The 26,277-nt window shown below is 43.4% G+C and overlaps 5 protein-coding genes across 5 annotated transcripts; 3 read left to right on the plus strand and 2 right to left on the minus strand.

Moving 5' to 3' along the window:
- Positions 1 to 1,820: 1,820 nt before the first annotated feature.
- Positions 1,821 to 5,042, minus strand: GGS22DRAFT_172189 (uncharacterized protein). Its single transcript, XM_047962713.1, has 2 exons — positions 4,473 to 5,042; positions 1,821 to 4,240 (listed from the first exon to the last, which is right to left on the minus strand). The coding sequence occupies exons 1-2, from the start codon at positions 4,644 to 4,646 to the stop codon at positions 2,357 to 2,359; spliced, it is 2,058 nt and encodes a 685-aa protein (XP_047815284.1). The 5' UTR covers positions 4,647 to 5,042; the 3' UTR covers positions 1,821 to 2,356.
- Positions 5,043 to 6,254: 1,212 nt separating this feature from the next.
- GGS22DRAFT_192084 (uncharacterized protein) lies at positions 6,255 to 6,521 on the plus strand (the record flags this gene model as incomplete). Its single annotated transcript, XM_047965212.1, has 2 exons — positions 6,255 to 6,265; positions 6,299 to 6,521. 2 exons carry the CDS (start codon positions 6,255 to 6,257, stop codon positions 6,519 to 6,521), a joined length of 234 nt encoding a protein of 77 aa, XP_047815285.1.
- Positions 6,522 to 14,789: 8,268 nt separating this feature from the next.
- On the minus strand, positions 14,790 to 16,210 carry GGS22DRAFT_172192 (dynein light chain type 1-domain-containing protein). Its single transcript, XM_047962714.1, has 7 exons — positions 15,968 to 16,210; positions 15,732 to 15,823; positions 15,648 to 15,670; positions 15,558 to 15,591; positions 15,441 to 15,502; positions 15,284 to 15,353; positions 14,790 to 15,220 (listed from the first exon to the last, which is right to left on the minus strand). The coding sequence occupies exons 2-7, from the start codon at positions 15,781 to 15,783 to the stop codon at positions 15,156 to 15,158; spliced, it is 306 nt and encodes a 101-aa protein (XP_047815286.1). The 5' UTR covers positions 15,784 to 15,823; positions 15,968 to 16,210; the 3' UTR covers positions 14,790 to 15,155.
- A 368-nt stretch (positions 16,211 to 16,578) lies between these two features.
- On the plus strand, positions 16,579 to 19,368 carry GGS22DRAFT_192086 (RNA-binding domain-containing protein; the record flags this gene model as incomplete). Its single annotated transcript, XM_047965213.1, has 3 exons — positions 16,579 to 16,806; positions 16,859 to 17,680; positions 17,878 to 19,368. The coding sequence occupies 3 exons, from the start codon at positions 16,579 to 16,581 to the stop codon at positions 19,366 to 19,368; spliced, it is 2,541 nt and encodes an 846-aa protein (XP_047815287.1).
- A 712-nt stretch (positions 19,369 to 20,080) lies between these two features.
- Positions 20,081 to 23,793, plus strand: GGS22DRAFT_196414 (uncharacterized protein). Its single transcript, XM_047965817.1, has 3 exons — positions 20,081 to 20,671; positions 20,736 to 20,993; positions 21,066 to 23,793. The coding sequence occupies exons 1-3, from the start codon at positions 20,236 to 20,238 to the stop codon at positions 23,474 to 23,476; spliced, it is 3,105 nt and encodes a 1,034-aa protein (XP_047815288.1). The 5' UTR covers positions 20,081 to 20,235; the 3' UTR covers positions 23,477 to 23,793.
- The last annotated feature ends 2,484 nt before the right edge of the window (positions 23,794 to 26,277 follow it).

Below are 26,277 nucleotides of genomic sequence, written 5' to 3' on the forward strand. Positions count from 1 at the left end.
TTTACATTCAGCGCTAGCCTTTCTTGGCAAATCCGTGCTCGGACCAGTTAGACCGATGTCCAGCAGCCCTAGGCCGTTTTGAGGCGCAGCTGCAGTCGGGCAACAACTTTGGAACATTTGAACCCGGGAACGTGCAACTCGAAACTCAAACCTGGGAATCTTGGCGGAAAAGCCTCCGGCGCGAATCGAAACTGCAAGGCTGTGATACCTGGGAACCTGGAGTCACATATTTCTCTCGCGCGGGATTGGGGATCGGTAGTTGGAGAATCGAGATCGGGGATTGGCTGGCTGGACTGCGATTTCTTTCGACGCCTTCGCCTCCGAGGTTCTCGGCGCCGACGCTGTTGGGGTGAGCGGTTTGTGGGGGAAAAGACGACGAGTCGATTCGAGCTGTATGATATGATGTCAATAATGTCTACATGCCTACCTAATGCGAGGAGGTAATAGGTATATATGCAGCCTGCCTTCCCGAGACGACGTCCATCCCTGTTCAGAAGTCAAACGACCCGGCAAGGCTGAGCTGGGGTTGATATACGTACATATATGTATGTATGTAACGCCACTACTCCCTCACTGGTCTGCAACGACTAGTAGCCGCATGTTGCTCGTTGCTCGTTGGACGTTATATACGTTGCTCGTTGGGATGGCAGACCTACACCGCGGCGCGCCGAGGCGGTGCCCGGCCTCATTGGCCGGCCGCGATGTCACCGCGTCTGGTGGCGATGGCGATGAGGCCCGTTATGTCGGCTTGCATGTAGTTAGGTAATGTGACCACACAACAGTCAAGTCTATCTACCTCATACCCACGAGAATTCTCCTCACCGAAACCAAAGGCTTTGTGTCACTAGTTCGCAGAGCCCACTGGCCTGCGCTGTGTGGTCGTGTGACGGGACACGATGGCCTATCTGAGATACCGGTAGATGATAGACCCTGGTTATTGGTGAGGAATAGGCAGGACTTAGTTGCTGGAATCATTTCTGTTGCTGCTGTTTGCGCCGATTTACGCAGGGCGGTAATTATCTGGGAAGGTAGGTAGGTAGGTCGTCTAGAGGTTTTACTTTGCGTTGGTGCGAATAGATGCAGAAGCAGCTTTACGTCGACATATAGGTATCTAGACATACATGCATGCACGTAGAAAAACACATGCGTATGGATATAAGTGTACAAACCAAACGAATACACACCTGCAAACGCTCCCTAAAGCCATGGCTAAGAGCCCATCCTCAACGCCCGCTCTATCTCTTAGTCCTATCATCATGTTCCCCAACGGCCTGCTATCCCACCATACTGAGGTTTCCATCTCCAACCTACCATGCCGTCGGTAACCCATATGTCGCGTGTGAACGGCGCAACGACTACCTCGCACACCCCTCGAGTTCACCCGATAGCTTGGGCCTCGTAAATATCCACCTAGAATCTATCTACATAATAGCGGATAAGCACACCGATGACTCCTCCAAGTATCACCACCAACTGCGCGACTGGCCGATATCCGTGCCACGAGCCGCGTCAGCATCGTAAATTCAAATCCCACTCCCATACTTACCCCTTTCCTAAGGCATATTTCTGTTGGGCAGGTGCCCGTGTCTCTTAGTGAATACCTAGGTATGTAAACAAGTCTCGCTGAAGTCTATCATGACCTTGGTCAATATTCGTTGTTACACTTGCACCACCTTGATCGATATATGTTAGTAAAAGATTCCTCACCGTGACTCTCGTCTGCGAATAAAGGCATCTAATAGAATCTACTCCACCCACACCTATGTCCTCACGCATACAGATCACTCAAGCGATAGATCAACAGTGACTCAGTTTTAAGATCAGGATAATTCATTCCATGTTGGTCTCATAGTAGACTTAAAGGACGCATACCACGCCTGTGTACATGCCAACATTTGTTAGATAGGTAGCTAAGTCGCCATAAAAAAAAAACTCCTCATGCTCTCAAACGTTCCGAGCATCAAAATATCCACGCCGTTTTTTGTCCTATGCAGGGTAATAAGTATCCGAATGCCTGTGCCAGTTGTGTCATGCTGTTCCTGTTTCGACCTATGCTAGATCCAGTTGTATAAAAAAAAGCAAGTTGCCCCAAAAAATGCAATAGCCAATATTTCGCCAGATGGTCAATACCATCGATAAATAATAAAAATGCAAAACCTGCCGCCTTTGGATACGCTTTCATTCGTCATTATAGATATAAGGTGACTTCGTTAGATAAAGCAAGCCTGCTGTCCAGAATTGAAGCGGCCGCTTTCGCTCCTTGCTTGAAAAATAAAATCATCGATACGATCTAGGTCTCAACTCCGATTCTTCAATTGCTTTTAAGTGCTCCTGCGTGGCGTGTAGGCAGGTAGCATTAATGAGCAGCAACGGCCTGTGAGATTTCCGTCTTCATGGTAGCGAGTCGTTCCCTCATGTCCAGCAAGTCCGCCAGTTTGTCCTCGGGTGGTTCCTTCAATCCGGATATTTCATAATGCAACGCCTCGTATCGTTCGTAAAACTTCGTGAACATTCTTGCCTTTACCAGGACGTCTCTCGGCACTTGCTGCTTCTTGTTGGGAGTAGACTGCTGTGACGAGTACTGATCGACATCTCGTTCCTTTCGCTTCTTGTTCTGAACGCCCAAGGAGCCACCACCATTCGTCATCCCGTTCGTCTCCCTCTCCCCGCTTCGAGCCTGGGGTTTCGGTTTACGCTGGGGTGGCTTCTCCTGCTCTTCAATGTCGGAGGCATTAGTCGGCGGTGACGATGCAAGAGGCGAAGATTTGGCGGGTGAAGTGTTCTTGCTCTTTGAAAAGTTTGAAGAGCCCGTCCCCACAACTGCGTTTCTTGAGCTTTGACTTGCATCGGATGGGCGATGCTTTAGAGCTGTCGTACTTGGAAGTGGCTTAGGAAGCTCCTTCGGCTTGATTCGCTTGCTGAGCGGTGCCCCGGAACTCGAACTACTGTCGTCATCTTCCCGACCTCGCTTCTGAGAAATTGGGGCAGATGCCTTAATTGGTGGTCGGGGTGCCCTGACAACAGGCTTAGGCTTAGGGAGAGTGACCGGGGCGGGCCTTTCCTTCGGCTTCTCTTTTGGCTTCTCCACTGCTTTCGGAGCTGGCTTTTCAATACGCCTCTCGTTAAGTTTTTCGGCGATCTTCTCGATAGGTTTCTCAACGGGCTTCTCGATGGGCTTGGGTCTCGGTGCGCTCGAGGTCGTAGTGCTCGACAATGGCCTCTCATCCCCACTACTCTCGGAATCGATGACCTTCTCTTCAGACAGGAACTTTCTTCCCTTTTCTTCGGTAGTAATAGGTTTTGGCTTGGGAGCAGGCTTCTTCGGCGCAGGTTTCTTGGTGCTCGTGGAAAAGAGGCGCTTCGTCTGGGCTTCGCGCTCACTAACTTTCTTTGTCTTATTTCCTACTGGTTGCGAATTGGATCGAGCCATAGCCTCGCCTTTTGCCTTGGAAGCATCGGCATCACTCTTGTTCCCGCTGTCGTCGGTCTTCTGCGATGATACCCGAGGAACCGGAGTGAGATTTCCCTTCGCAAGATTTGTTTGAAGTTTACTAAGGACAATACCCTTTCCTCGTTCAGAAGGAGCCAGTAGTTTCTCCCACTCGGGCGCGGATGTCGAAATGCGTTGCTTGTCGTATTGCTTGATGGCATTCTCTATGGCCGCAGCGCGATCGTCATTGCGGTAATCATAATTCCATACGTCCAACTCTTTCCAATAGATCTTCTTCAGACTCCACTTCTTAGTTGGCGCATCGAAATTTGCCACCTTCTCTACAGTCGGTTTAAGGTCCGCCTCAGTCCCCTTCCATACATCCGCCAGGTGCTCGAATGTTTGGTCTCTTGACGCTAACTCGTGGACGAGAACAGTCCTTTGGTTCTTATTCTTCTCTAAAAGTTGCTGGGAGGCGGAGAAAGCCGGGTTCGGCGAAGAAACTCCATTAAGCGCAGGACTTGAAGGTAATGACCGAGTGGCTGAATTTGATAATACACTGGCCATAGCAGACTTTCCAGGAGGCAGAGGTTTGCTGCTCTTAACTCCTCGCTTCACATCCTTAGATTTGCTCTTGATGGTCTTATTCGATATGATATTGGAAGGAAGTTGTTTTAGGATAGACATAGTAGGGTTGAGTAGTCGCTGGGCCTTATTTGCCGCTTCTTCAGGTTTCGTAAGATACAAGTCGTAGTTGTATGAATCAGGTGTTGTTTTGACCTTCTGTTCTCTCGAACCGATGAGGAAGCTCTGTAGACAACGGTGTTAGGATAATCCAAAATATTATTCAATTGGGTTCTTATTTGTATTTATTTAGGTATACAATTAATCTTTCGTCGTTGTGGTGTGTTGGCCACCGATTTGTTATCCTCCCCAAGCTTGAAGGATCGTGGTATCCCATGTATGTGCCGGTTGTGTGTTGCGGATTGTCGGCAATAGCAATGGCAGTGATGAGAGAGAAAAACAACAAAAACAAACTTACAGGAGTGCTTCCCAGGGTCAATTCGATCTCCTGCCCACCTTGTACACATTTTATCATGTCCTCAATCACGCTGTCGCTTAAGGTGATGCCGAATGCTTGCAAGGGCAGGTGGTCGCTCGAGTTAGCCGAGCTCTCCAGAAGGAGGCCGGTATCAGGAACCGCCAGAGCTGACATATTGGGAGTTTCGTATATGCCGGTTTTGGAGTGGATGATTAATAAGAATTAAGAGAATATATGACTTTGAAATGTCAATATCGATATGTAATACTATGACAATGGTATTTCGTGAAGTAATAGTCGAGGCAAGACAAACTGCACGAGTTCTGCACCTAGCCAGACCGTTAAAAGTCCAACTTGACAATAACCCGACTATTCATGCAGCTCCGTCACATGGCTATGTAGTTAGATTTCGAGGGTTGCCAGACCAGAGTAAATTGTAAGGCAGTTAGAGAGTATGGTGATTGAATTCCGTAATAGGACGTGAGATGGGTGAGGAGAGGAGGTTGTGTAGTAGGGAAGAGGAAGAAGAGAAAGAGTATGGGAAGGACGAGGTTGTACGGAATAGTCTCGTTGAATCTTGGTCAAGAGGAGAAAGAGAATGGAAAATGAAGGCACAAATGGATGGATGGGGTGGGATGTACCTAGTAGTGGAGCATGACGGGGGTGGTCCCAGAAAGTACTGGCTAAGTACCACGCTTGCTTAGTTCATCCCGTCCCCTCAGCCTAGTGAACTCTAGGGAACTAAACCTTATTAGTCAGTGTGCAAGAGTCACTTATTTCCACTCAAAGACTAACCCGTCTAAATTTACACTGTGAAAGAGATAATAGGAGTAATTGGCAAGAAAGAATGACCCTAGGTAATTTTACTGGTAAGAAAGCCAACCTTGAACGTTCTACCTCTTCGAAGTTAAAAATATACTCCTTTTTACCTATAACAATAACAACAAATCTACATTCATCAATGAATATCATATTCAATTGTGTAATTAAACATTACACACATACGCACATACACACGAATCCCTACACATAATCTGTTTTCGGTAAAGTAGGTCAGGTACTTAATTGCTTGACTAGGTGTAATAGAAAAATTGAACGACAACAGCATGACTATTGTTATTATTATCGCTATTATTACCTAGGGATTATTACATAGTACCGATAGATCTTTGTACGATACGAACCTTGGAAGCAAATGTATGTACAGGGCACGGTACACCAGCATGTAAGGCAAACCGCTGTAAGGACCAAGCCCAAGCACTGAGTGTGTAAAAATGTGTACTTCCACGATACTTTGTACTTAGGCTGTGTGAGACAGGGGTTATGGGATTTACGGATGGGCAGATACATGCATTTTCCCTTGGACGAAGCAACCAGTCAGTGCCCCGGGTGTAGCCATTAAAGCCGACTTAGCGGCCACGCTGGGCAGAGAAATTGATCTCTTGCAAAAAACGATTTACAATTCAATTGTCAGGAATGACGGTTGTCATGTCCTACTGTATCGTTTGTATGAGTGTACGGTAGTATATTCTATCAGGTCTGAGCTGTAATGGATGAGGCATGTACATAGGCTTAAGGTGGTATGAAGTGGTACGCGGTAGAGTAGTGCGTAGCAAAAGGCGGATCTACTAACCCAACATGGATATTTCTCTGGAATACGATCTTTCTTTTGTCTGTCCGTCTTCCATTTTGATACAAGGGGGAAACTCTCCTACGTGACTACGGATTCCTTCAACTTCAAAAATGTAAGAGTATGACAGACAGGTCCAATAGCTGTCAAATATGGCGAGTGTGTATGAATCATCGGCCAGCTTACTACCTAGTAGTAGCAACGAGAACTGCTCGAGGGAACCCTGGCCCAAGATACAGTTCAGTTGGTACCTACAATCTGACCAAGAGGGATCTAATGCTGGGAATCTCCAAGGCCTAAATTACATCATTTTGGCTTGGGCGCCGGAGCACTGGCAATACCGCCTTCTTCTGACAATTCCGGTGCTGGGCGGGCCCACTTTATATTTCGCTTTAGCCCCTTTTGGAACGCTTTACTAATTACGGCTAGCTTAGAAATGAAGCTCTACTAGTTTTAATATTAAAATATTTTAACTTTTAATAAACGCGTAATTTTTTTTTTTTTTAATAAAATTATTTTTTATTATAAATAATTTATTAATTAATTTATTAATCGTTAAAAAAATTAACCGAAAATTTAAAACATTTATTAATTAAATTATTAATTAAATTATATTTTATAATAATAATAAATTACGTTATATAAGGAAAAAAAAAATTAAAATTTTAATTTAATTAATATATTCCCGAATATTTTTAACGTAATTTATTATAATAATAAATTTTATTAAACGTAATTATCGAATTTTAATCAACGAATTTAAAAACGTAAAATTAAAGTTTAAACGATTTATTTATTAAGAAATTTTTAAATTTTTTAATATTATTAAATTTATTATTTTTAATTAATAATATAATTAAATAAAAATTTTAAATAACGATTATAATAAAAAACTTATATTTTACTTTTATTAATTAAAATTAAAATAAAATTTATATTTTTATTTTTTTTAAAAAAAAGTAAAAAATAAAACCGTTACGCGAACGTAATTTAAAATTAATTTAATTAAATTATTTAAATTAATTTACCCGAAATTTAACGGTTTATTTATATTTAATAATAAATAGTTTACGAATTTTTTAAAATAATATTACTTTAACCGTTATTAAGTAATAAAATACGTTAATAAAACTTTTAATAAAGTTAAAAAAATATATATACGATATTATTTTTTTATTCGAAAATATTTATTATTTTCGAATAATAAACCGAATTAAAATCTCGTATTTATAAATTAATTATAAAGTTTTTTTTTTTTAACGTTTATAACGAGTTTTATTTTATTAAAAAGTTTTTTTTAATTAATTAATAATCGTATTAAAAACTTATTTAATTTTAACGATATATTTTATTTAATAATTTATCGCTTTTTTATTTAACGAATTTTAAATTTTAATAAAATTTTTATACTTTTCGAATTTTTCGATAAATATATATATAAAATAAAAAAAACACGTACGGTTATAATTAAAATTAATCGTAATAAATAAAATAAACGTTAAGTTATTTTTTTATTTTATATTAATATAAATAAACGTATATATAAACTTTTAATTATTTTTTATAAAAATAAATATATTAAATATAAAAAAAAAAAAAAATTATATTTTTTAAACGTTTTAATATTATTTAATAAATATACGTATAATAACGAAAAAATATTTATTAATTAAATATAAATTAAACTCGCGCAATATATTAAAAAAAATAAAACGTTATTTATTATAAACGTTATCAGGTTTTATAATATTAAAATTATAAAGAAAATATTTAAAAAAACCCGAATTTTACTAATTATAATTCCGGAAAAAATAATTAATTACATTTAAGTTTTTAATACGTATTTAAATAAATTAATAAAATAATTATTTAAAAACTTTTACGATATATAAATATAACGTTAAAAAAATAATTATAAAAATTAAAATATATTTTTATTATTTATAATTATAAATAAATAAAAAATTAAAATAACTTTAATTATTTAATAAATAATTAAATTTTTTCGTTAATTTAAATATTAATAAATTATACGTAAAAAATTTATATAAATTAAAATATTTATACGTTTTAACGAATCGTAAAATAATTTAATTAAAATTAAAAATTTATTTAAAAAATAATATTAAAAATTTTAAAATATATTACGTTAATAAAAAAATATCGTTAACGTTATTAATTTTATTATTTTAATTAATTCGATAATTTTTAAATTAAATAAAATTAATACGAATAAAATTAAATTTATAAAATATTCGGTAAATATTATAATAAATTTTTATTTTAAATTAATTAATAAAAAGTTAAAACTTTTATTAAAAAATAAATAATTAATTTAAAAAAATAATAAAATTAAATTAATAAAAAAATTATTACGTAATAATAAAAATTATTTAAATTTAAACATTTAATTTAAATAATTATACGATAATTAATTAATATTTAATAATATCGTATTTTTTTTTAAATTTTCGATTAATTTTTAATTTTAAATTTTATATTTTTTAACGTTATTTTAACTTTTAAATTATATAAATAATTTTAACGTTATTTAAAAATTTATTTCGAATTTTTATTTAATATAAAATAATTACTTTTTTAAATTTTTTTTTTTTTAATTAATTATAATATTAATTATTTTTATTAATTAAAAATATATTAATAAATTCGTTAAATGAAAATAATTATTAAAAAGTAAAATTATACGTAATATTAAGTTCGAAATAAACATTATTATTAAAATCGAACGTAACTTTTAAAATAATAAAAATAAATTAATTAAACGTTTCGTATTAATATAATAAACATAATAATAAAAATACTTATAAATTATTTCGATTTTTTAAATAATAATCATTTTATACGATTTTATACGATTTATTATGGTATATAATGCGATGTATATAAAAAGGTAATAATGAAGGTAAAGTGGAAAATAATTTGGTGGTGTGTTATTGAATCTACCCCAGATTTGATTGGCCGAAAAGGGCTAAAGCGAGATTAAAGTGGGCCCGCCTAGCACCGGAATTGTCAGAAGAAGGCGGTAGCATTTTCGGCATCCAATACCAGCACAAATACTGACCTACATAATAGTAGCCTAGCATCGCGGCTGCGGCTCATACTTTTGTCTACTAGTGTGTAAAACAAAGGCAGTGATGTGGTCAAAAGGCAGGCCAACTCATCATTAGTATCCATCCATATCAGATGATAAGTGACAATCTTGCAGAAAGAATTCGGTGAATGTCTTCGTCAAGAACAATGACTTGGGTTGATACGTACGTCGGTCAGGCACTGCGTATGAAGCAACAGGCAAACTGGTGCATCCATGCTTAGTTGTCAGGTCCAAATACGAGGCAAAAAAAAAATAGGACAACACTTTTGTTTTATGAGGTAACACTAGATCTTCTAAATGTTCTCTTCTTTTAAGAAGTTTATCTTACATAGGGTAGGTATGTAGAGATGTATCGTACGTGACTGCGTGAGAGGGTATCTGATCGGTTATGTAGGTATTCTGTAGTATGATTGCGAAGAGCGCCTCGTCAGATTAGCTACATTGGTAGTTTGGTAGGTGGATAGAGACGTATGTATATATGGTGCGATATCCAGCATTTTTTAACACCTAATAGTCTGATAGTGTCAATTTTTAAACTACGGTAATGCTTTGGTACCTTTTTCAATAGGCAATGCGAAGCGGTGGTCAGCAGGTTGCAAAAATGCAGCTATTCTTCGCGCGCCTGACGACCCCCGCCAGGCTGATTGTTCCAGGGCTTTGTTCGTACGAATGAGCTTCTCAGATATAAGATTTCCCTGGGCGATGGATCATGGACCCCAAAGAGGTTCGCCAACGCGCTGACATGCAGGGCTTTCGAATCCCGATTGGGTACGATATGTCATTAAGTATGACTGTCAGAGCCAATGGAGGGCGAGTCCAACCGGCATAAGAAAGACATAAAATTTACTGGTAGTCTGGCAGTCTGGTACTGCTGGTAGTGTACATATGGATGCTGATTATGTCCCAGATCTGACTGAAACAATAGTAGAGCTTATGCTCTGCAGCACTCTTTTTTTTTCTCTTCTTCTGTTCGTCTCCGCGGTGGCGGCGACTGTGCGTATTGCCCAATCTCGACTGTATTGTACCGTAGCTCTCGTAGGCCTGGAGCCGAATAGACGGGCATCCCGTAACGTCAGACCATCCCACCACACACGTACATACAGAGAAATGGGTCTCGACGCCTCTCGATATGATTCTTATTCTTATTCTTATAAATTGAAAATTGAGAAGATCTCGGATGGCACGATCATTTGGTGATTCGGGATAAAATTTTATCGTGATGATATATTATTAGGAGAATAGGGGAATATGTAAATATGTTTTTTTCTAATGTTTTTTATGCACCGAGTTAGGTACCTACTCATGTAGCTATCTAGGGCCTAGGCAAGTACATATCTCAAAAAGAGACGGGAGAGAGACAGAGCCAAAGCCAAAAGAGGCGGCGATGGATCTATTTACAGAAGGTTAAGTCGGAACTTCTAGGTACGACGGGGAACGGCCCCTAAAAGGTAGCTGTGAATGTACTGCCAATGTATCCCAATAGTAGCCGAGGGAAGCTCTCCACCAAACTCCACCAATGGAAGTGTATCCGGGCGGTGGGACTTGCACTGCTTGGATGCTTAAATTCTTGGCAAGCTTGGATAACACATAGCCTACCAGCATTTTTCATACCTTCCCAGCTTCCCTACCAACCTACGAAGTCGTACCTACCGAATCTTCAAGCTATTACATGTGAGGGATTCTTGGTCTGGCGTGTTCTGCGGCTTGTACCTGACAATCTCGCCTGATTTGGACTTTTAATGTTCTTTATTAATTAACAACCTTTTTTCCCCAACATACATACATCAATATGTACATACCTACACATACATGTACATATTAGAAGTGTCAAACGTCAATCCCGAATTCGTACGTATCTACCAGCAAAGTGGCAGCAAAGATTTTGAAGAGCCAACACCAAGACGCCAAGTACGCAAGAGTGCGAGTGGGAATTCCATGCTAAGATCTAAGACGTAGATGGTGGAAATGGTCTCAGTTACTAGTGAGTAGGTAGGTACCTATGATATCTCGAAATGACGGATACAAAATAGTATGAATTCGTGCCAAGCCAAAAAGGGATTGTTGAAGCGAGAAACGGTGTCGTACACCACATAATCTCTAATAGAATTACTAGGAGGCAGTAGATAACATTGAGCCGGAAGTCAGCAGTTAACCATAATATCCATAATATTCACACAATCAGCGCCTCTAGCGATGAAACCGCCACACACCTTGACAGTCGTCGGTGAGTGAGTAAGCACCTGGGCAACCTTATGGATCCATCTGTACGATGTATGGATGCCAACTGCCAACTGCATGCTGAAAAATCGAGGTTCCTGGTATCATGTATGTAGTATGTAGCCCTGGAGGTACGTATTGTACAGTAGCTGATATTCCCCGAGCTGTCGAGAGGCTAGCTGAGAATCATCCTGCCCTGACATCATTCAGCTGATATTGAAGCACGATCAAGGCTATACTATAAGACACTATTTTATTATATTGTTGCTACTATCCATCGTGGTAACTATTCTAGAAATCGACATGTCGATGGATATACCCTGATATGTGGTAATTGTCATCAATATCTCTCACATCGTAACATGTATGGGCACGGTGCGATATCAGTTACGTGCCACGGCTCTCATCCCATCGCTCTCGCTTGCTAAGTAACTAGCTGCAGGTCATCCACGCGAGAATCTGCACGGGCTAGAAGCGCCACGAGGGGCCGACGACCGAAAGGAATTGGAATCTCCGTCTGGGTAGGTAACATGGGCGTGGCGTTCTGACCCACACATCCTATTCACATCCTATGTATCTTCCATGCCTACCTACCCTACTCATACTACATAGCATCTACTATGTACGTAGGTGACCTACTTAGGTAGCGTAGGAGGTAGCATAGGGCACATACGACTACCTTTTCAGCTCTCCGCTCATGTTGCTGTCCCCGCTGTTGACGAATACGGAAGATCATATATTACTCAAATCATGGCTTTCCACGTTATCGGGAGACTCGTCCCAACGCACATATCCTCCGGGGAAATGCTAAGATGTCGTCACTAGTCATATCAAGACAAATTGCAGAGCCATCGTACAGTGCGTAGATGCGGCCACGACCATCCGAGATTGGGTGGTTGATGCGGTGCGTTGCGATGCAACAACGACATCTGCGCTGGAAGGGTCGGCATTGTATGCGGGAGGAATTTGCCTGCCAGTTCGTGCTAAGTACGGCCTATCCATGGCCTACGTACGGGACCTAGGCGCACACCCTTTCCCCAATCTACCTGTAGTCTCATCCACGAATCCCGGACGGGCATCTTGCAGAAAAGTTCGTTAGCTAAATTGCCGTGCGTGTCCGTCTCTTCGAAACAAGCCATAAGGTCCGAAAAGCGAGATCTATACGCCAGATTATCAGGATTATCAGTCGATTACTTAAGGTTAGATGCCATAATCAGGCTTCGTCGGCGTGATATTTTTCTTGCTGTGCCCAATTTCCCTCATAAACAATGTTGTCCCTCCAACTTATGACGGAAACGATCTCAGTTCGGCCGACGCTTGGCCTTTAGTCGGGAAAGAAAGCGGATACGATTTAGTAGGCTACTACGTATTTGGCTTAACTCCCACAAGCTCCCACCTATCCAGAGTCCACAATGGCTCCTCGGCGTTCTAGATCTTAGACTATTTCTCCGGGGCAACATTTTCCTATTGTCGAGTTATTTGAAGCTTCGGTCAGAAGTCTTCGAAGCCTTCGAAGCCTTCGTTTCAACAGCAATAGACTGCAAAATAAATACGAGACTGTCAGAGTTAAGTTTCGTGACAACGGCGGAGCCACAAGGAAATAGCTCCTCCTGGCCCAATTTGACGATGCGGAGGACGGGTACCTAAGCAGGTCGAATTAATGAAAAGTTATTATTGGACACATGTAAGTGGAAGGAAGCGGTTGCGGGAATGCAAGCTCTTGTTCGAGATTGTCCGAACGCCCCGCCGTCACATCCCTCGATTCATCCCACTAGGACCGATAACTCCAGATGGGCTTACAGGATTCTCCGGACTGGCTTGACTGGTTTAGCTGTGTGAACTGGTGGGTGCCATGAAGGTAGTAGTGTAGCTCTCGACAGACCGGGTTTACACCACCTTCCCCCCCTCTTTACTATGTAAGCTCTTGCATATGTAGTACCTAGTAGTCGATTTTTTTTATCTACTTAAGGAACGGTTTAGCACTTTCTTAAGCTAGCAGCTGGCTACAAGGTAGTCGTCCAGGAACTTTGTTTGCTTATGAATTGATAGCTTGGGCTTGGCATGGCTTGAAATGGTTTCGCTTACCAAGATGAGTAGCCTCAAGCGATGACCGGTATTATGCTTATAAGTTCCATGGTCGACCATAAAAATCATCGACGGTTGAATCGGATAGGCTCCCCTCTTAAACCGGCGTAATATTTATTCCAATCATGCCGTACCTACGTTGACGAATTCCCTTGTTACAACCATCCATCTAGGCCAGTGGACGGACGGGCGGAACTCGGGAAGCGAGGTTGGTGGTGTGCGACTTTGTAAAAGGTGGAATTGGAACTTGGACTGAGGCCGTTTTTGCTTTTTTCTTTTTTTCTTTCAACAATCGACTACTAGTAGGTAATCACCTGAACAGAATATGGATACCTCCATAATACCTGCTATGCATGTAGGTACTTAGGCAGGTACTAGGGATACCATGGACACTTGGACACCACTGGGCAAGGACAATCAAGGACACCATGCAATAACCTTGGAGCCCTGGAGGTAATGGATGTGATAGATAAAGTTCGCAAGGTTCGGTAGTGCGACACCGGGGGAGCTGCGGTTCCTCTCCCGTGGTATGATTGTTTTGTACATCTTAACACATCACAAGGCGAATAATACATGCGTCCTTAGGATAGCTTAAGTCGGTACGCAAATCCCCAGGTTTATGTTACTAGCCCCTCTTATTAGTTAGTCCACGCAATGCCAATCTAGAAACTTTAATTAGTAACACGGAGTATACATTTTTCTATGCTCAGTTACCCAAAAAAACATCAAAACGCAATATATATTGCTTACGTATTTCTGACCCAGGAACACGCACATCGAAAAGGGTCTCGCCCATGTGATGGTTTCTATTTTCTTATGTTGGTACGCTATAATCATAGAGCCTTGATAAGGACAAGTCGTGATCAAGTGAGACGTCACATAGCCTGATAGCCTGTGCCCTGTTGCAGTTCTAAGGCTGTTATTCGTCACCGGATTCTAAGTGCTGAGTGCCGATCCGTGGCCCGTAATCGGTACATATTCATTCGCCCGTCTCTTACAAATTGTAAAAGGTCCGGTATGTACTTCGTAAGTAGGCATGCAATTCAATGGAAAGACGTCACTGAGAGTTGGCTAATCTCATACCCCTGATGTATCCATGAATGAATGTATTTAACCTGGGGATATATAAAATGCTTAATACTTCTACCCGCTGCTAGTTTCCGGAAGGGAACCCTGCAAAGTTACATACGTCGCCGCACAGAAGTAACTCAGCGTCTTAAGTATACGCGTCACTTGGAGACAGCAGTAATAGAAAAAGAAAAAGACATAGAAACCTTACGAATAGTCGTAGCCACTCAAGGTTTGTCATTACACTTATATGGTACGCCTAGATCTGGCTAAGTTTTAGTAGGCTTCACATTGCACGTCTTTCGTTTTTGTGTACCCTTATGTCTTCTATATTGGCGGCTTATGGAGATGACAAATGTACATCAACCCACTCCGATGCTGTGATCGAGCTACGTAAATATTAACGCTAGGGGGTTGAGTAATCTCCGAATTCGTGCCCTCGAAATTCCCGATTTTGCAATCATAACGTCCTGAACATTATGTTCTAAGGAGGGCTGAGGCTGAGATCCCGACGATACAGGGGGAGGCGGTCGAAAGATTCAACAAGATCCCTCATTGTAGAACTCCCGTTCTACTGTGTCTTGAATAACAAGATGGCACAGTGTCCTAGGTAGAAGTAGATGAAGTGCTTCGTCTCTGCAACAATGTTAGCCCAAACATGAGCCCAAACCGGTAAGGCGGATAATGGGGAGAATATACCATGAGTGACGAAGCTTCCGAAGTTTCGTCCTACTATGCAATGCCAAGTCGGACCCTTTCGCTCGTCGAACTAGCATACTAGAATTAATATCCCGCCTGATAATTACAACGATGCTAAGGCTTAGGTTTCATAATCGGGCTTCGTAGACCGACTTACCGTGCGCTTGATGTGCTGTGCGATATCTTTCTCGATCGTGTACTTGCCCATGGCTTCCTGGGCTATTCATACGGCGTTAGAATATGGATTCGGAAACCCTTTAATATTAATACGTACCAACATCGATAGCCTCTTGCTGCATATCCTCAGTCTGAACCTGTATGTTAGCCCATATCGAACCCTCTTTTAATATTTAATGTTTCTAACCATATCCGCCGATTTAATCTGGGCTATAGATCGAAGGCATTAGTCAGTTAGGTAGTCTCGATGCGATTCGACGATAGAACGGACCTTCAAGCTTATCACGGCTTCCAGCCGGCGGGGGCGATTGTTGCTCTGCCATATTTCTGGTCCGACGTTGAGGGTGTAATGATTAATCGACTCTATTATAGATATGATAGTTAGCAAACAAGGCTCTGTTTATAGGGGACAGTTGTACAGCTAAGGAATTATAGGTAATAAATCAAGACTAAAAAATGACAAGCATACAAGGAGTGATGATTCAATAGTAAAGTAGTAACACGTACAAAGATTGACCAGGCCGCGACGGAGTGTAGGGATAGTTATTCAATATTTCCAAGGTCGTGAAGTCGAGAATATCAGGTCAGCAATGAAGGATGTTAAATGGTCGACGTAAATGGTAGACGGTGGATGGTGAATGATTTGGTTAGTGCCCAAAGTCGCGTGTTTGCGTGTTTGCCAATTGAAAACCAATCCCGGATTTTGCTTGGACGATTCCTTGCTATTGGTTCCTGGGACCTGAGAATTGCATAGACCCTGTCTTTCCTTTCATTTAATTATTTTACACTGGCGAATATCGATGCACAGACCAATAAGCCATTACATAATCGGGTTATTCGGAATCATGGGGGAAGTGGGGCTAAAGAGCCGCAGGTGGGATAGATCATACCACGTGATGATAACCGTTTAACTTTCAATGATATGAAAATTAGGAACTTTTTTTTTCCACACCTTACAAGAATTGAAGTTTCAGTTTTCATCAAGAAAACTTTATAATGTGTAAATACAACGACCATTTCTAAAGCACCAAACAAAAACAAAAACACACCTGACACACCTTACACACGTTTATCAACCTCTGATGGATCAATAAGAACCGGATTAATCATCTGTTGCCATGGATTCATCTCGAATCTTTGTGAAAGGTTTGCCACCAAATCTTAATGAGGCTGACTTGCGCAAGCATTTCGCATCCAAAGGTCATATCACAGATGTCAAGCTGATACCTCATCGAAGGATTGGATATGTGGGCTACAAGGACTCCCAGGAAGCTGCCGCTGCAGTCAAATACTTCAACCGTTCCTTTGTACGGATGTCCAGGATAAATGTTGAGTTAGCCAAACCTGTCAGTGGACTCAGTCGTAACTTTGGTCGCATTATATTAATATCGTTTTCAGATCACAGATCCCTCATTATCTAGAGAGAGAGACAAAAGATATGGTTCAACGACCGGTTTAGAGATATCCCAGGCTACGAAACAGTCTACAGAGCCAGAGGCAGCCGTCGAGAATGTGAAGAAGAGGAAGCGAGATGCACTCGACGAATCGGATCCAAAACTCCAAGAGTTCTTAAATGTTATGCAACCCGCAAAGGCTTCTGCAAGCACAATACATGGAATTGGCGCGGAATCTGCCGATGAGCCTCCTGCAAAATATCCAGCGCTTACTATCGACGGGGGAGGATCTGATGATGAGTACGAAGTTGTACCAAGCCGACAGAAAAGAGTTAAGCCTATAGAGCCCATAAACCAGCCAATAAGTGCGGGGGACAGTGTCAATGGACAGTCTCATGAGGAAATCGAGAAAACTGAGGATCTGCCGATAGAGCAAACGTTGCCAGATGCACCTACCCTTGCCGAGACCGCAACTCATGTAGCCGCTACGGATGACGATTGGCTACGATCACGGACAAATAGGCTGCTTGACTTGGTTGATGATGAGGATATCGTACCTACAGTTGCGTCCTCGGGGACTTTACCGCCCATACCACCAATCCAGGAGCAAGAACAGCCCGAGGTTATCGATGCAACCGTGAATGAAGATCAAGATATGGATGATCAAAATCAACATTCTGATACAGATGAGCTTGTTACAAAACCAAAAGACGACGACGTTGATATAGTTCGCAAGACGAAAAGGTTGTTTGCACGGAACTTGCCATATTCAGCCACCGAAGACGATCTCAGATCGTACTTTGAACGATATGGTATTGTTGAAGAGGTGAGATTTCACATTTTATTATGAATTATTTTCCCGCTTCCTGTGATGAACCCCAGATAGGGACAGCTTATACCAAATGGTATTTGATGAGAAATCTGGGCCAGTATTTTAGTAGATGCTTCGTGTCTGAGAGCCAATCCCTTCGTCATTAATTTCCGCCAGTTAGCTATCTTTCATTCCTGCTAAAATGACAACAGGTACATGTGCCGATGAAAGACTCGAGCACTAATCGGGGACTTGGCTTTGTTTTATTTGCTAGCCCAGACGATGCAACAAAAGCATTCCAAGCAGATCGGTCTTCCTTTCAGGGGAGGATCCTACACGTTTTACCAGCTTCGGCAAAACGTGATCATACCCTGGATGAGTTCGCACTGTCTAAGTTACCGCTGAAGCAGCAGAATCTTATCAAGAAGAGAGCCAAGGCTGCCGAGTCTCGGTTCAACTGGAACTCGCTTTACATGAATCAGGATGCTGTGAACGCATCGGTCGCTGATCGTTTGGGGATCTCCAAGGCAGAATTACTTGATCCAACCAATTCTGATGCGGCCGTGAAGCAAGCCATCGCCGAAACCTCGACAATTCAAGACACGAAGGCCTACTTGGTAGCTAACGGTGTCGATCTAAATGCTTTCAAGTCAGGCCCGCGAGGTGATACATCTATCTTGGTAAAAAATTTCCCTTACGGCACTTCAATCGAGGAGATCAGGACCCTTTTTGAGGAGCACGGACAGGTACTAAAAGTGCTTATGCCACCTACAGGGACTATTGCTATTGTCCAGTTCGCGCAAGGCCCTCAGGCTAAGACAGCCTTCACAAAGTTGGCATATCGCCGATTTAAAGAGTCTATATTATTTCTCGAGAAGGCACCAAAGAACCTATTCGTGGGTAAGGAGCCCCAGCATGATGCGACTGAAGCTAGTAAAGAGCCTAGTGGCATACAGAAATTATCCGCATCGGAACTGCTAGAACAAGATACTCAAGAGCCCGTTGACTCAACCTCGTTATTTGTGAAGAACCTCCATTGGGATACTACCACCCAGGAACTTGCAGAGGCCTTTAGCCATCTAGAAGGATTTAGATCCGCTCAAGTGAAGACTAAAAAAGATCCCAAGAAACCCGGCCAATTGTTGAGTATGGGATTTGGATTCGTCTCATTCGCTAACAAGACAGCTGCTGAAGCGGCTCTGAAGGTCATGGATGGCCACGCCCTCAGGTCACACAAACTTCAAGTCAGAGCTTCACATCGTGGCCGCGACGCTGCTGAAGAACGAAGACAACAGGACAATGCGAAAAAGAGTGCAAACCAGAGGACAAAGATCGTGATTAAGAACGTCCCCTTCCAAACTAACAAGAATGATATTCGGACACTTCTGAGCACCTATGGCCAACTTAAATCAGTTCGCATACCCAAAAAATTCAATGCAACTAGCAAAGGTTTTGCTTTCGCCGAGTTTGTGTCTTCGAAGGAGGCGGAGTCTGCGATGCTAGCCTTACAAGACACCCATTTATTAGGACGAAGACTTATCCTTGAATACGCAGAAGCAGAAGCAATTGATCCAGAAGAGGAAATCGCAAAGATGCAGAAGAAGGTGGGCGGCCAAGCTAGCAGAATCGCCCTGCAACAGCTCACAGGGGGAGGACGCAAAAAGGTTAATCTAGGAGGGGATGAAGACGAAGGGGAGATCTAACGAGTAATTAATGTCTATACTTCTAGCTCCGTGCCTGACTATGCCATCAAAGGAGTGTAGCGATTGCCACGTTGGGAGCTAGGGGTGGTGGTTCGTTGCGTTATCCCTTGTTAAGGAGAGGGCGGCATTGGCGAATCTGGGGCTGCTTAACTGACACCAGGAGTTCGGCACTACAATAGCTTCCAGAATCCACCCCTCCTTTGCGTGACTTCGAAAACCCCTCTCGATTGAATGTCTACAAGTCCTAGACTCGATGATCTTGTATGGGTACGTTAATCAAAGTCACATTCCCCCCGCAAACCTCACGAGGGTTTCAACAACGACCGGCCCAGGAAGGGTTAGAGGACGTCTCCATAATAGGAAATTGGAACATTCCCATGGTGAGTCTATTGCTGCTATTCGTTATCACCTTGTTCCTAGTTTCCTTGCGTGCCAACTACGCGTACCCCATACAGACGACGTCAAGCATCTATCTTCTTATCTCGATCTTTTTGTAGATCATGGCGTCTATACTATTTGGAGCATTTTCTTCAAGGCGCCCTTGGAAGCCTCCTAGGAGGGGCTCCTAGGGCTTGGGTGTTCCTTCAGGGCACAATTATTGCAGTCCTCCTAGATAGCCGAGTAGTCACGAAGAGTGCAACGAGATTTTTATAAGATATGATGATCCTCTCTTCCATGCCAATACTCTCGTCCAAGATATCATCTTTAGTCTTAATAGTAATAGGCATTCTCTCTTGCCACTGCCATTCCTTCCCACATATCTTGTTCTGCTTCCCAACGTTCTTGAGGTCTCTCCAGGCATTCTCTTGAATTCTCGCTCTTTTCATGAAGCATTCTTTTTGTCTTTAGTCATACCTATCATTCAAGATGGAACACCCACGACCTGTCCTTCCTTCTCAGAGATACTCGCCGGCATCGGATTATGCGTATGAAACAGACCACGAAGTAATGCCCATAACACGAACGCCCCTTGGCGAATCCACGGGCAATATCCAGCCACATAATCTTGCTGCTCTAGCACTTTGTAATCACTCCTTATCACCACCTATTCATCCTATACCAACACCACCTATAGTCCCTACGCAGGCTCTTACCTCAAGTTATGGGACAAGCCTTCGAGGCGGACGTTCTTTACACCGAGATGTATCATTACGAGAATCACCAATGGGTTATCCGAGGGGCAGCAAGAACCCCATCTACGCGTACAAACATTTCGCCGATTATCGTAATAAAGTAATGCAAAAGGAGCTCGAGAAGGAACAACCGATATGGCCTTTGTGGTTGGAGGATGCCTTTCTCGATGGTAAGCATTGCTCCCTGCGAATGTCTAATTCATGGATACAATGTGCGAGTGCTAACTCCGACAGCTCTTCTCTTAATTCCCCAGATGGGCCGGAAGAAATTCAGCTCAAAGACTATTCTGTATGGGCGTAATATGCTCATCACAGAATACTTATGGATCTACCATTGGTTATTACATCCTCCACAGAACGGCGAGGTTATCCCAAATAGACAACAGAGGGAGAAGGGTCCGGATGGGAAGCCTCATCCTATGTACCGAGGACGAAAGCAGGTATCAAGCCACATCCAAGTTTTGAAGGGTTTCTTCGCTACGTTGGTCACCTGTAAGTAATACCCTGAGAATCTAATGCCAACTCTATAAATTTAGCAAGGTACCGAGCTAACTTTTTCGTAAGTCCACTTCATCTTCCCAAGCAAGAGAGATGCCAAGGAAGAAGACAGAAAGTTAATAAGGGACGACGACGACACCGAATCTTTCAAGAACAACAGGGTGTTAATATCCATAGCCGATGGGCGTTTACCTGACGAACGACCCAATTATGAGTATTTCGCCCGCCTCTTAAGCGCCGACAACGATGTCTTTTTACGTCCAAAACAGTGCTGGATCTTCGTTTCATCTTCCCAAGTTAGTCTCAAGGAGAAACACGTCAAGATGGACGATGGAACAACCAAGAAACAAGTCACGGGTTATACATCCAACGGCCAATGGTTGGGAGAGTCTGACTACCCTCATCTCAAGCTTAACGACGGCAAGGAGTATAAGGACTTGCCTCGAAACGGTGATCAACCAACTATGCTTCTACATGAATACTCTAGATCAATTTCACAGAAGGAATCCTCTTCCATCAAGGATATCTCTAACAGATGGGACGTTCAATTCCCAGAGCTGAAGGAGAAGCTTCTTTCAGCACTGGACGACACGCATCCTTCAGACGAGAGATCATCTCGCTGCGTTGTCGGTCCCTGCGACACATTCCAGTTCGAAGTGACCCTAGACCTCCATGCGACATCCAAGTTCCCTGACGGTTCGGAGCTCAACGGCATGGTCGAACTCTCAATCAACCGCCCCGAGCTACACAACCACAATTGGCGGTCCGTGACCTCCGTTGTAAAGCCTGATGAGCTGCACATCTCCGGGTCGGAGCCGGACTTCTGGGACCGGAGCAACCCAGTGGAAGTGATTGTCTCCCACCGCGTCGGATGCAACGGCGTTGGAAGATGCGATTGTGCATCCCGCGGTAGCAGAGATACGATCGGTGTACCATTCCCAGCTGCCAGCTGGGCTAATACATTTATCAAGTTAGCCCCCTACGTCACTGCGGAGCGGGAGCGTAGGGCTCGTGAACAAGAGTCACGCAAGGGACAACGGCCTTCTCGCACAGACCGCGCGATGAAGAAAGATGATGATGCTGCGGGTAAGACAGGCAGCGCAAAAATGCCGACGCCTAAAGAACTCTTGTCTCAGGTTGCCATGTACCAAGAAATTTGGTCTGCTCCCAACGACGGCACCACTGCCACTAGTGGTAGCGAAGGCAGCAAACGTGGATGGACACGGCGCGCTGTCGTCCTTTGGACTTTCACCCCCGTACACGAGAACACAGATGATAAGGGAAAGACAGTGACCGTAGCCGCAGGCACAAACTGGAAATTCCTAACCAAAGTCGACCCTACATCCGAATATCACCAGCAACGCGCTTATCAGACGGGCGCTCCCTCGATCCCCCGTGACAGCGTCATGTCCCCTAACCCCGGCTTCCAAGCCCACGTCCATGCGGCCATGCACGAGAATCTAAGCGCGGCGTACGATACGCCGCTCCCAGTGCCTTCTACGCTACCAGGACAATCGCACAGGCATCATAGCCAGAGCCAGGGGCATGGGCAAGGGCATCACCAGCAGCATGCGCATATACCACCTGGCCTAGATCTACTAGATGGGTTTGACAATGGGCTAGTAACGCCACCGCCCACAGCTTCGTTGACGGGCGGGTACCCGCATAGCTTCGACGAGAGCGGCAGCGCAGATTCCGCCTTAAACCATCATCTCAGTTTCATATCCGACGGGACAAGCGGGGCTGGGTCGACAGAGATACCGGCGCCTACAAATCACAATACCAACAGCACTACAGACCCGTTCCTCTCCGGTCTTGGGGTTCCCGTCTCGACCTATGAGGACCCGACTGGAACAGACTGGGCTGCGCCACACGGGCCAGGGGGGCTAGGTCTCGATGTAGGAGTGGGAGGAATGAACGTCGGCGGCACAGCTTGGAACCCCGGATACGGCGTCACCTGGGCCGACACCGCCGGCCTGACAAGCGCGACGACGAGTGCCAGCGGAGGAGAGGCGCTATGGGCTACGGCTCCGAACAGCCTTTCCGGCCACGAGTCCCGCGATAATAGCCTTAGCGGCGCAAGCACCGGGCACTGGAGCGAGGATAAGTACACTCACCACCCACATCAACAATCATCGTCCGGTGTACCTCCGGACCCTTGGACATGGCAGGGCGGTAACCACGCTGCCTGGGACGTGGATACGCAGGACTTCTCGCTTAATTTGGGGACTGGCAGTGGGACGGGGTTGACGCCCCTTAGGTCTGCTCAGCACTCTTATCCGCAGCAACATCACGGTGGTGCCCAGGTTGCGGGACGCAAGCGCTCGCGCGAAGAGAGTGTCGATGCTGGGGACACGGTCTTCCCCGTTCACTCTATGCGTAAGCTGTCGCATCCGCATCCGCATCGCCAACGACAGGGTCACGTACAGCAAAATGCGCCGACGGCGGTTATGGACGATGGACAAGGGTTTTTGTGAGGGGTTATGGCTCTCGTTCTTACTGCTACTTCTACTACGGCCATTTACATCGCCGACTCCTTTTACTACTACATCGGATCTTCATTACAATACCTACACACATTGGCGCCGGCCATTTTGGAGTTTTATACGGATTAGGGTATCGGTTCATTTTTTTCACTCGTATTTGTATTTGTATTATATATCGGAGTTTCGTCAAGGGGCGTTGGCTGGAATGGGTTTTGTTTAGGTTTCTTCCGGGCTTTGATCAAGCTCCGCTGGCGGCTTGGGATTTGGAAAATTAGGTACGGGATTTAAGGAACGCGGGCTCTTTTGGTGGTTCATGGGAGCTTCGGATATATAATACATATCAAACTATTTACACTTAAAAGTTCAGTGCGTTATTTAATTGTGATTACGAACATTGAAACCGTATTCGTTGATTGGGATCGTGAGATCGTTTCACTGTTCGACTAGGATGATTTTGGAAAAATTTGGAGCCAGGTATAGACACGAGGAACGGTGCATACGACGAAAACTTCGCGTGCAATATGTTACATGGTAGATTAGGCTTACGACAACAGGATAGGACTAGTCGATTAAATGATCGACCGAGACGAGGAGATGAACTTATGTTGTAAGATCTGATGTTTCAAGAGCGAGTTCTTGGCAAGGGCATCGTGAGGTCTTGGCAAGCTGAAACTTCTCAATTGGAGTTCGCTGTTTCTTCGATGCTACCGCGCGGATCGACAACATGGTGGTTATCTCTTTACCCCTGGCAGCGCGGAGCACTAAATACTTAAAGTGAGTGGACAACTCCTCGACTATCAAGGGTGATTGTATCGATTACGCAACGATACAAGGCTGACAAGGGTGATTTGAAACGGTGGAGGTTAAGATATTGGAGAAGTCGTCTGAACCTTCCCCGGGGCTATCTCAGTCTATCTCAGATACGAGACTTTAGATGACAGTTCCAGCTTTGGACCTCGCATCGCCTGTGGTATGTAAGAGGACAAAGAGGAGACCAAACTAGACCAAACCATTGTTAAAGACAATGAATTGTACATACTGAGGTAACCTTGGAATATTCAATAAATATCTCAAATCATTCAACCTTGTATGAGGACTTCAGGGGCTGTCATGTGTAGAATCTGCCTGTCGGTATAAAGTATAATACCGTGTCCTGGTGGCTCGACGTGAATGTTGGTTTTAAACATGAGATGATGGGTCTTTTATACTCCCGGAAGAGTGTTTAAGTTAAGGTTATCCCTTTGCCAAGCAGAGGCTATCATCGTAGTTTCAGAGTTAATGCGGCGCTTAATGGTTACACGCGCAATTGATCGAGTGGGTATGTACCTAAGTATCGCCTACTCCCGCTTCAATATGGGCAAAAAGAGTCCTGCAATTTTCGAGATGCGGCGCTTATAAGAGGAACACGAGACAATCGGCGGTATCGAAATTGAGGAAGCCGGCGGGAGAAGAAGAAGAATGCAAATATTTGCTCAAATTCTTTGGCGAGACGGCGGCAATGCAGCCAACCGTGTCGGCCAGGTTGGACTTTTAAAAGACCGATGCGACAGCCACAGCAACGGAATCCTGTTATCGTCATCTTTGATAGCGATAAAAAAGCATGTGGCCTCGGCTAGTGGTGGTTTCGCGTGCTTCAGATTTGAAGATTACCTAGGTCACAAAGAAAAGACCATGGACAACAAAACGGTTATAGCTGGCGAGCCGCCGCATCATGGATTTCTGGTAGCCTCTCAATGCAATGAGGTTCTGTTGCATTTCGTCGCAAACCGGGGTGGGAGTCGTCATTTGATTGGTCATGATGCAAAGAATAGAGAAGAATGGAACAAGGAGACTGTACTTTAGGTACTGTGGGGAATGGAGAATTGATGCCGAATGGCTGGGCTGGGTTTAAGAAGTTCTCGATACCACGCGAATATTTCCTAATTAATATCCACAAAGTCACTTTTTGCCGGTAGGACTGTGCAAAGAATACTTAGCTTTATCGTTATCAGTCCTCAACAAACCCTGGGAAGATCTCATACTCTTGTACTGTGTACATACCCACACATCCACGCTAAGAGGTCTTTGTGCCACAAACACTGCAAATATCCCTGCCACCTCCGGACTTCAACCCAACCTTTCACGTAAATCGCATCTACTCTTCAACTTGAATGTTACAAAATTTGCATGCCCAGTATTCTAACATACATCCACCCAGTATTATACTATGTACCTATACAGGAATTAGATCTGCTTCCCGTCTACTGGCGCGCATGAATCATCTTCCCAAACAAAGCAGCCGCTACAAACAATGTCAACCTATCGTATATCTCGTCATCAGCATTGGTCAACACCAATTCCGTAAACCCAGACCAGAATTGCTCCACGATGTCCATTTTTCCAACCTGACAAGAAAATTCTTTACATAGAAAATACAGCTGAGTGGCTAGAATACTCACATGTTAAGATGAGGCTAGAAATTATAGCTAATGGCCTGTCTGGCTATATCATATGGCCGCGGGCCACCGTGTTCCAGAAACAGAAGTCCCATGTCGTGCATGAAGCTTGCATAGTACACTGTACGAAACGATACTATAGATCTTTATTCTCCTAGAAAAATCAAGCGGCTATCTAACCCTAGTTGGATACCTTAGATTTCGACGTTAGGGTATCATTACTTTTGACTCATAGGCGTCAACATTTTCAAAACTTCCTGTTCTTACCACAGTACAACTTTGAGTCACTAAAGATTATCGAGAGTCAACGGTTAAATGACAACGAACAAATAACAAAATACGCCAGAACTCTATCTC

Source organism: Annulohypoxylon maeteangense (genome assembly GCF_022496945.1).
Source record: "Annulohypoxylon maeteangense strain CBS 123835 unplaced genomic scaffold GGS22scaffold_19, whole genome shotgun sequence".
In the NCBI taxonomy this organism is placed as follows: Eukaryota; Fungi; Ascomycota; class Sordariomycetes; order Xylariales; family Hypoxylaceae; genus Annulohypoxylon; species Annulohypoxylon maeteangense.

Bases quoted from the DNA above. Each gene is read 5' to 3' on its own strand.
- GGS22DRAFT_172189 (XM_047962713.1), bottom strand. From the start codon at position 4,646: ATGTCAGCTCTGGCGGTTCCTGATACCGGCCTCCTTCTGGAGAGCTCG. The intron at 4,241-4,472 runs GTAAGTTTGTTT...CGTTGTCTACAG, and splicing joins TGACCCTGGGAAGCACTCCT to AGCTTCCTCATCGGTTCGAG.
- GGS22DRAFT_196414 (XM_047965817.1), top strand. From the start codon at position 20,236: ATGGAACACCCACGACCTGTCCTTCCTTCTCAGAGATACTCGCCGGCA. The intron at 20,672-20,735 runs GTAAGCATTGCT...TAACTCCGACAG, and splicing joins GGAGGATGCCTTTCTCGATG to CTCTTCTCTTAATTCCCCAG. The intron at 20,994-21,065 runs GTAAGTAATACC...CTTTTTCGTAAG, and splicing joins CTTCGCTACGTTGGTCACCT to TCCACTTCATCTTCCCAAGC.
- GGS22DRAFT_172192 (XM_047962714.1), bottom strand. From the start codon at position 15,783: ATGGCAGAGCAACAATCGCCCCCGCCGGCTGGAAGCCGTGATAAGCTT. The intron at 15,671-15,731 runs GTCCGTTCTATC...TTCGATCTATAG, and splicing joins AAGCCGTGATAAGCTTGAAG to CCCAGATTAAATCGGCGGAT. The intron at 15,503-15,557 runs GTACGTATTAAT...CCGTATGAATAG, and splicing joins GCAAGAGGCTATCGATGTTG to CCCAGGAAGCCATGGGCAAG.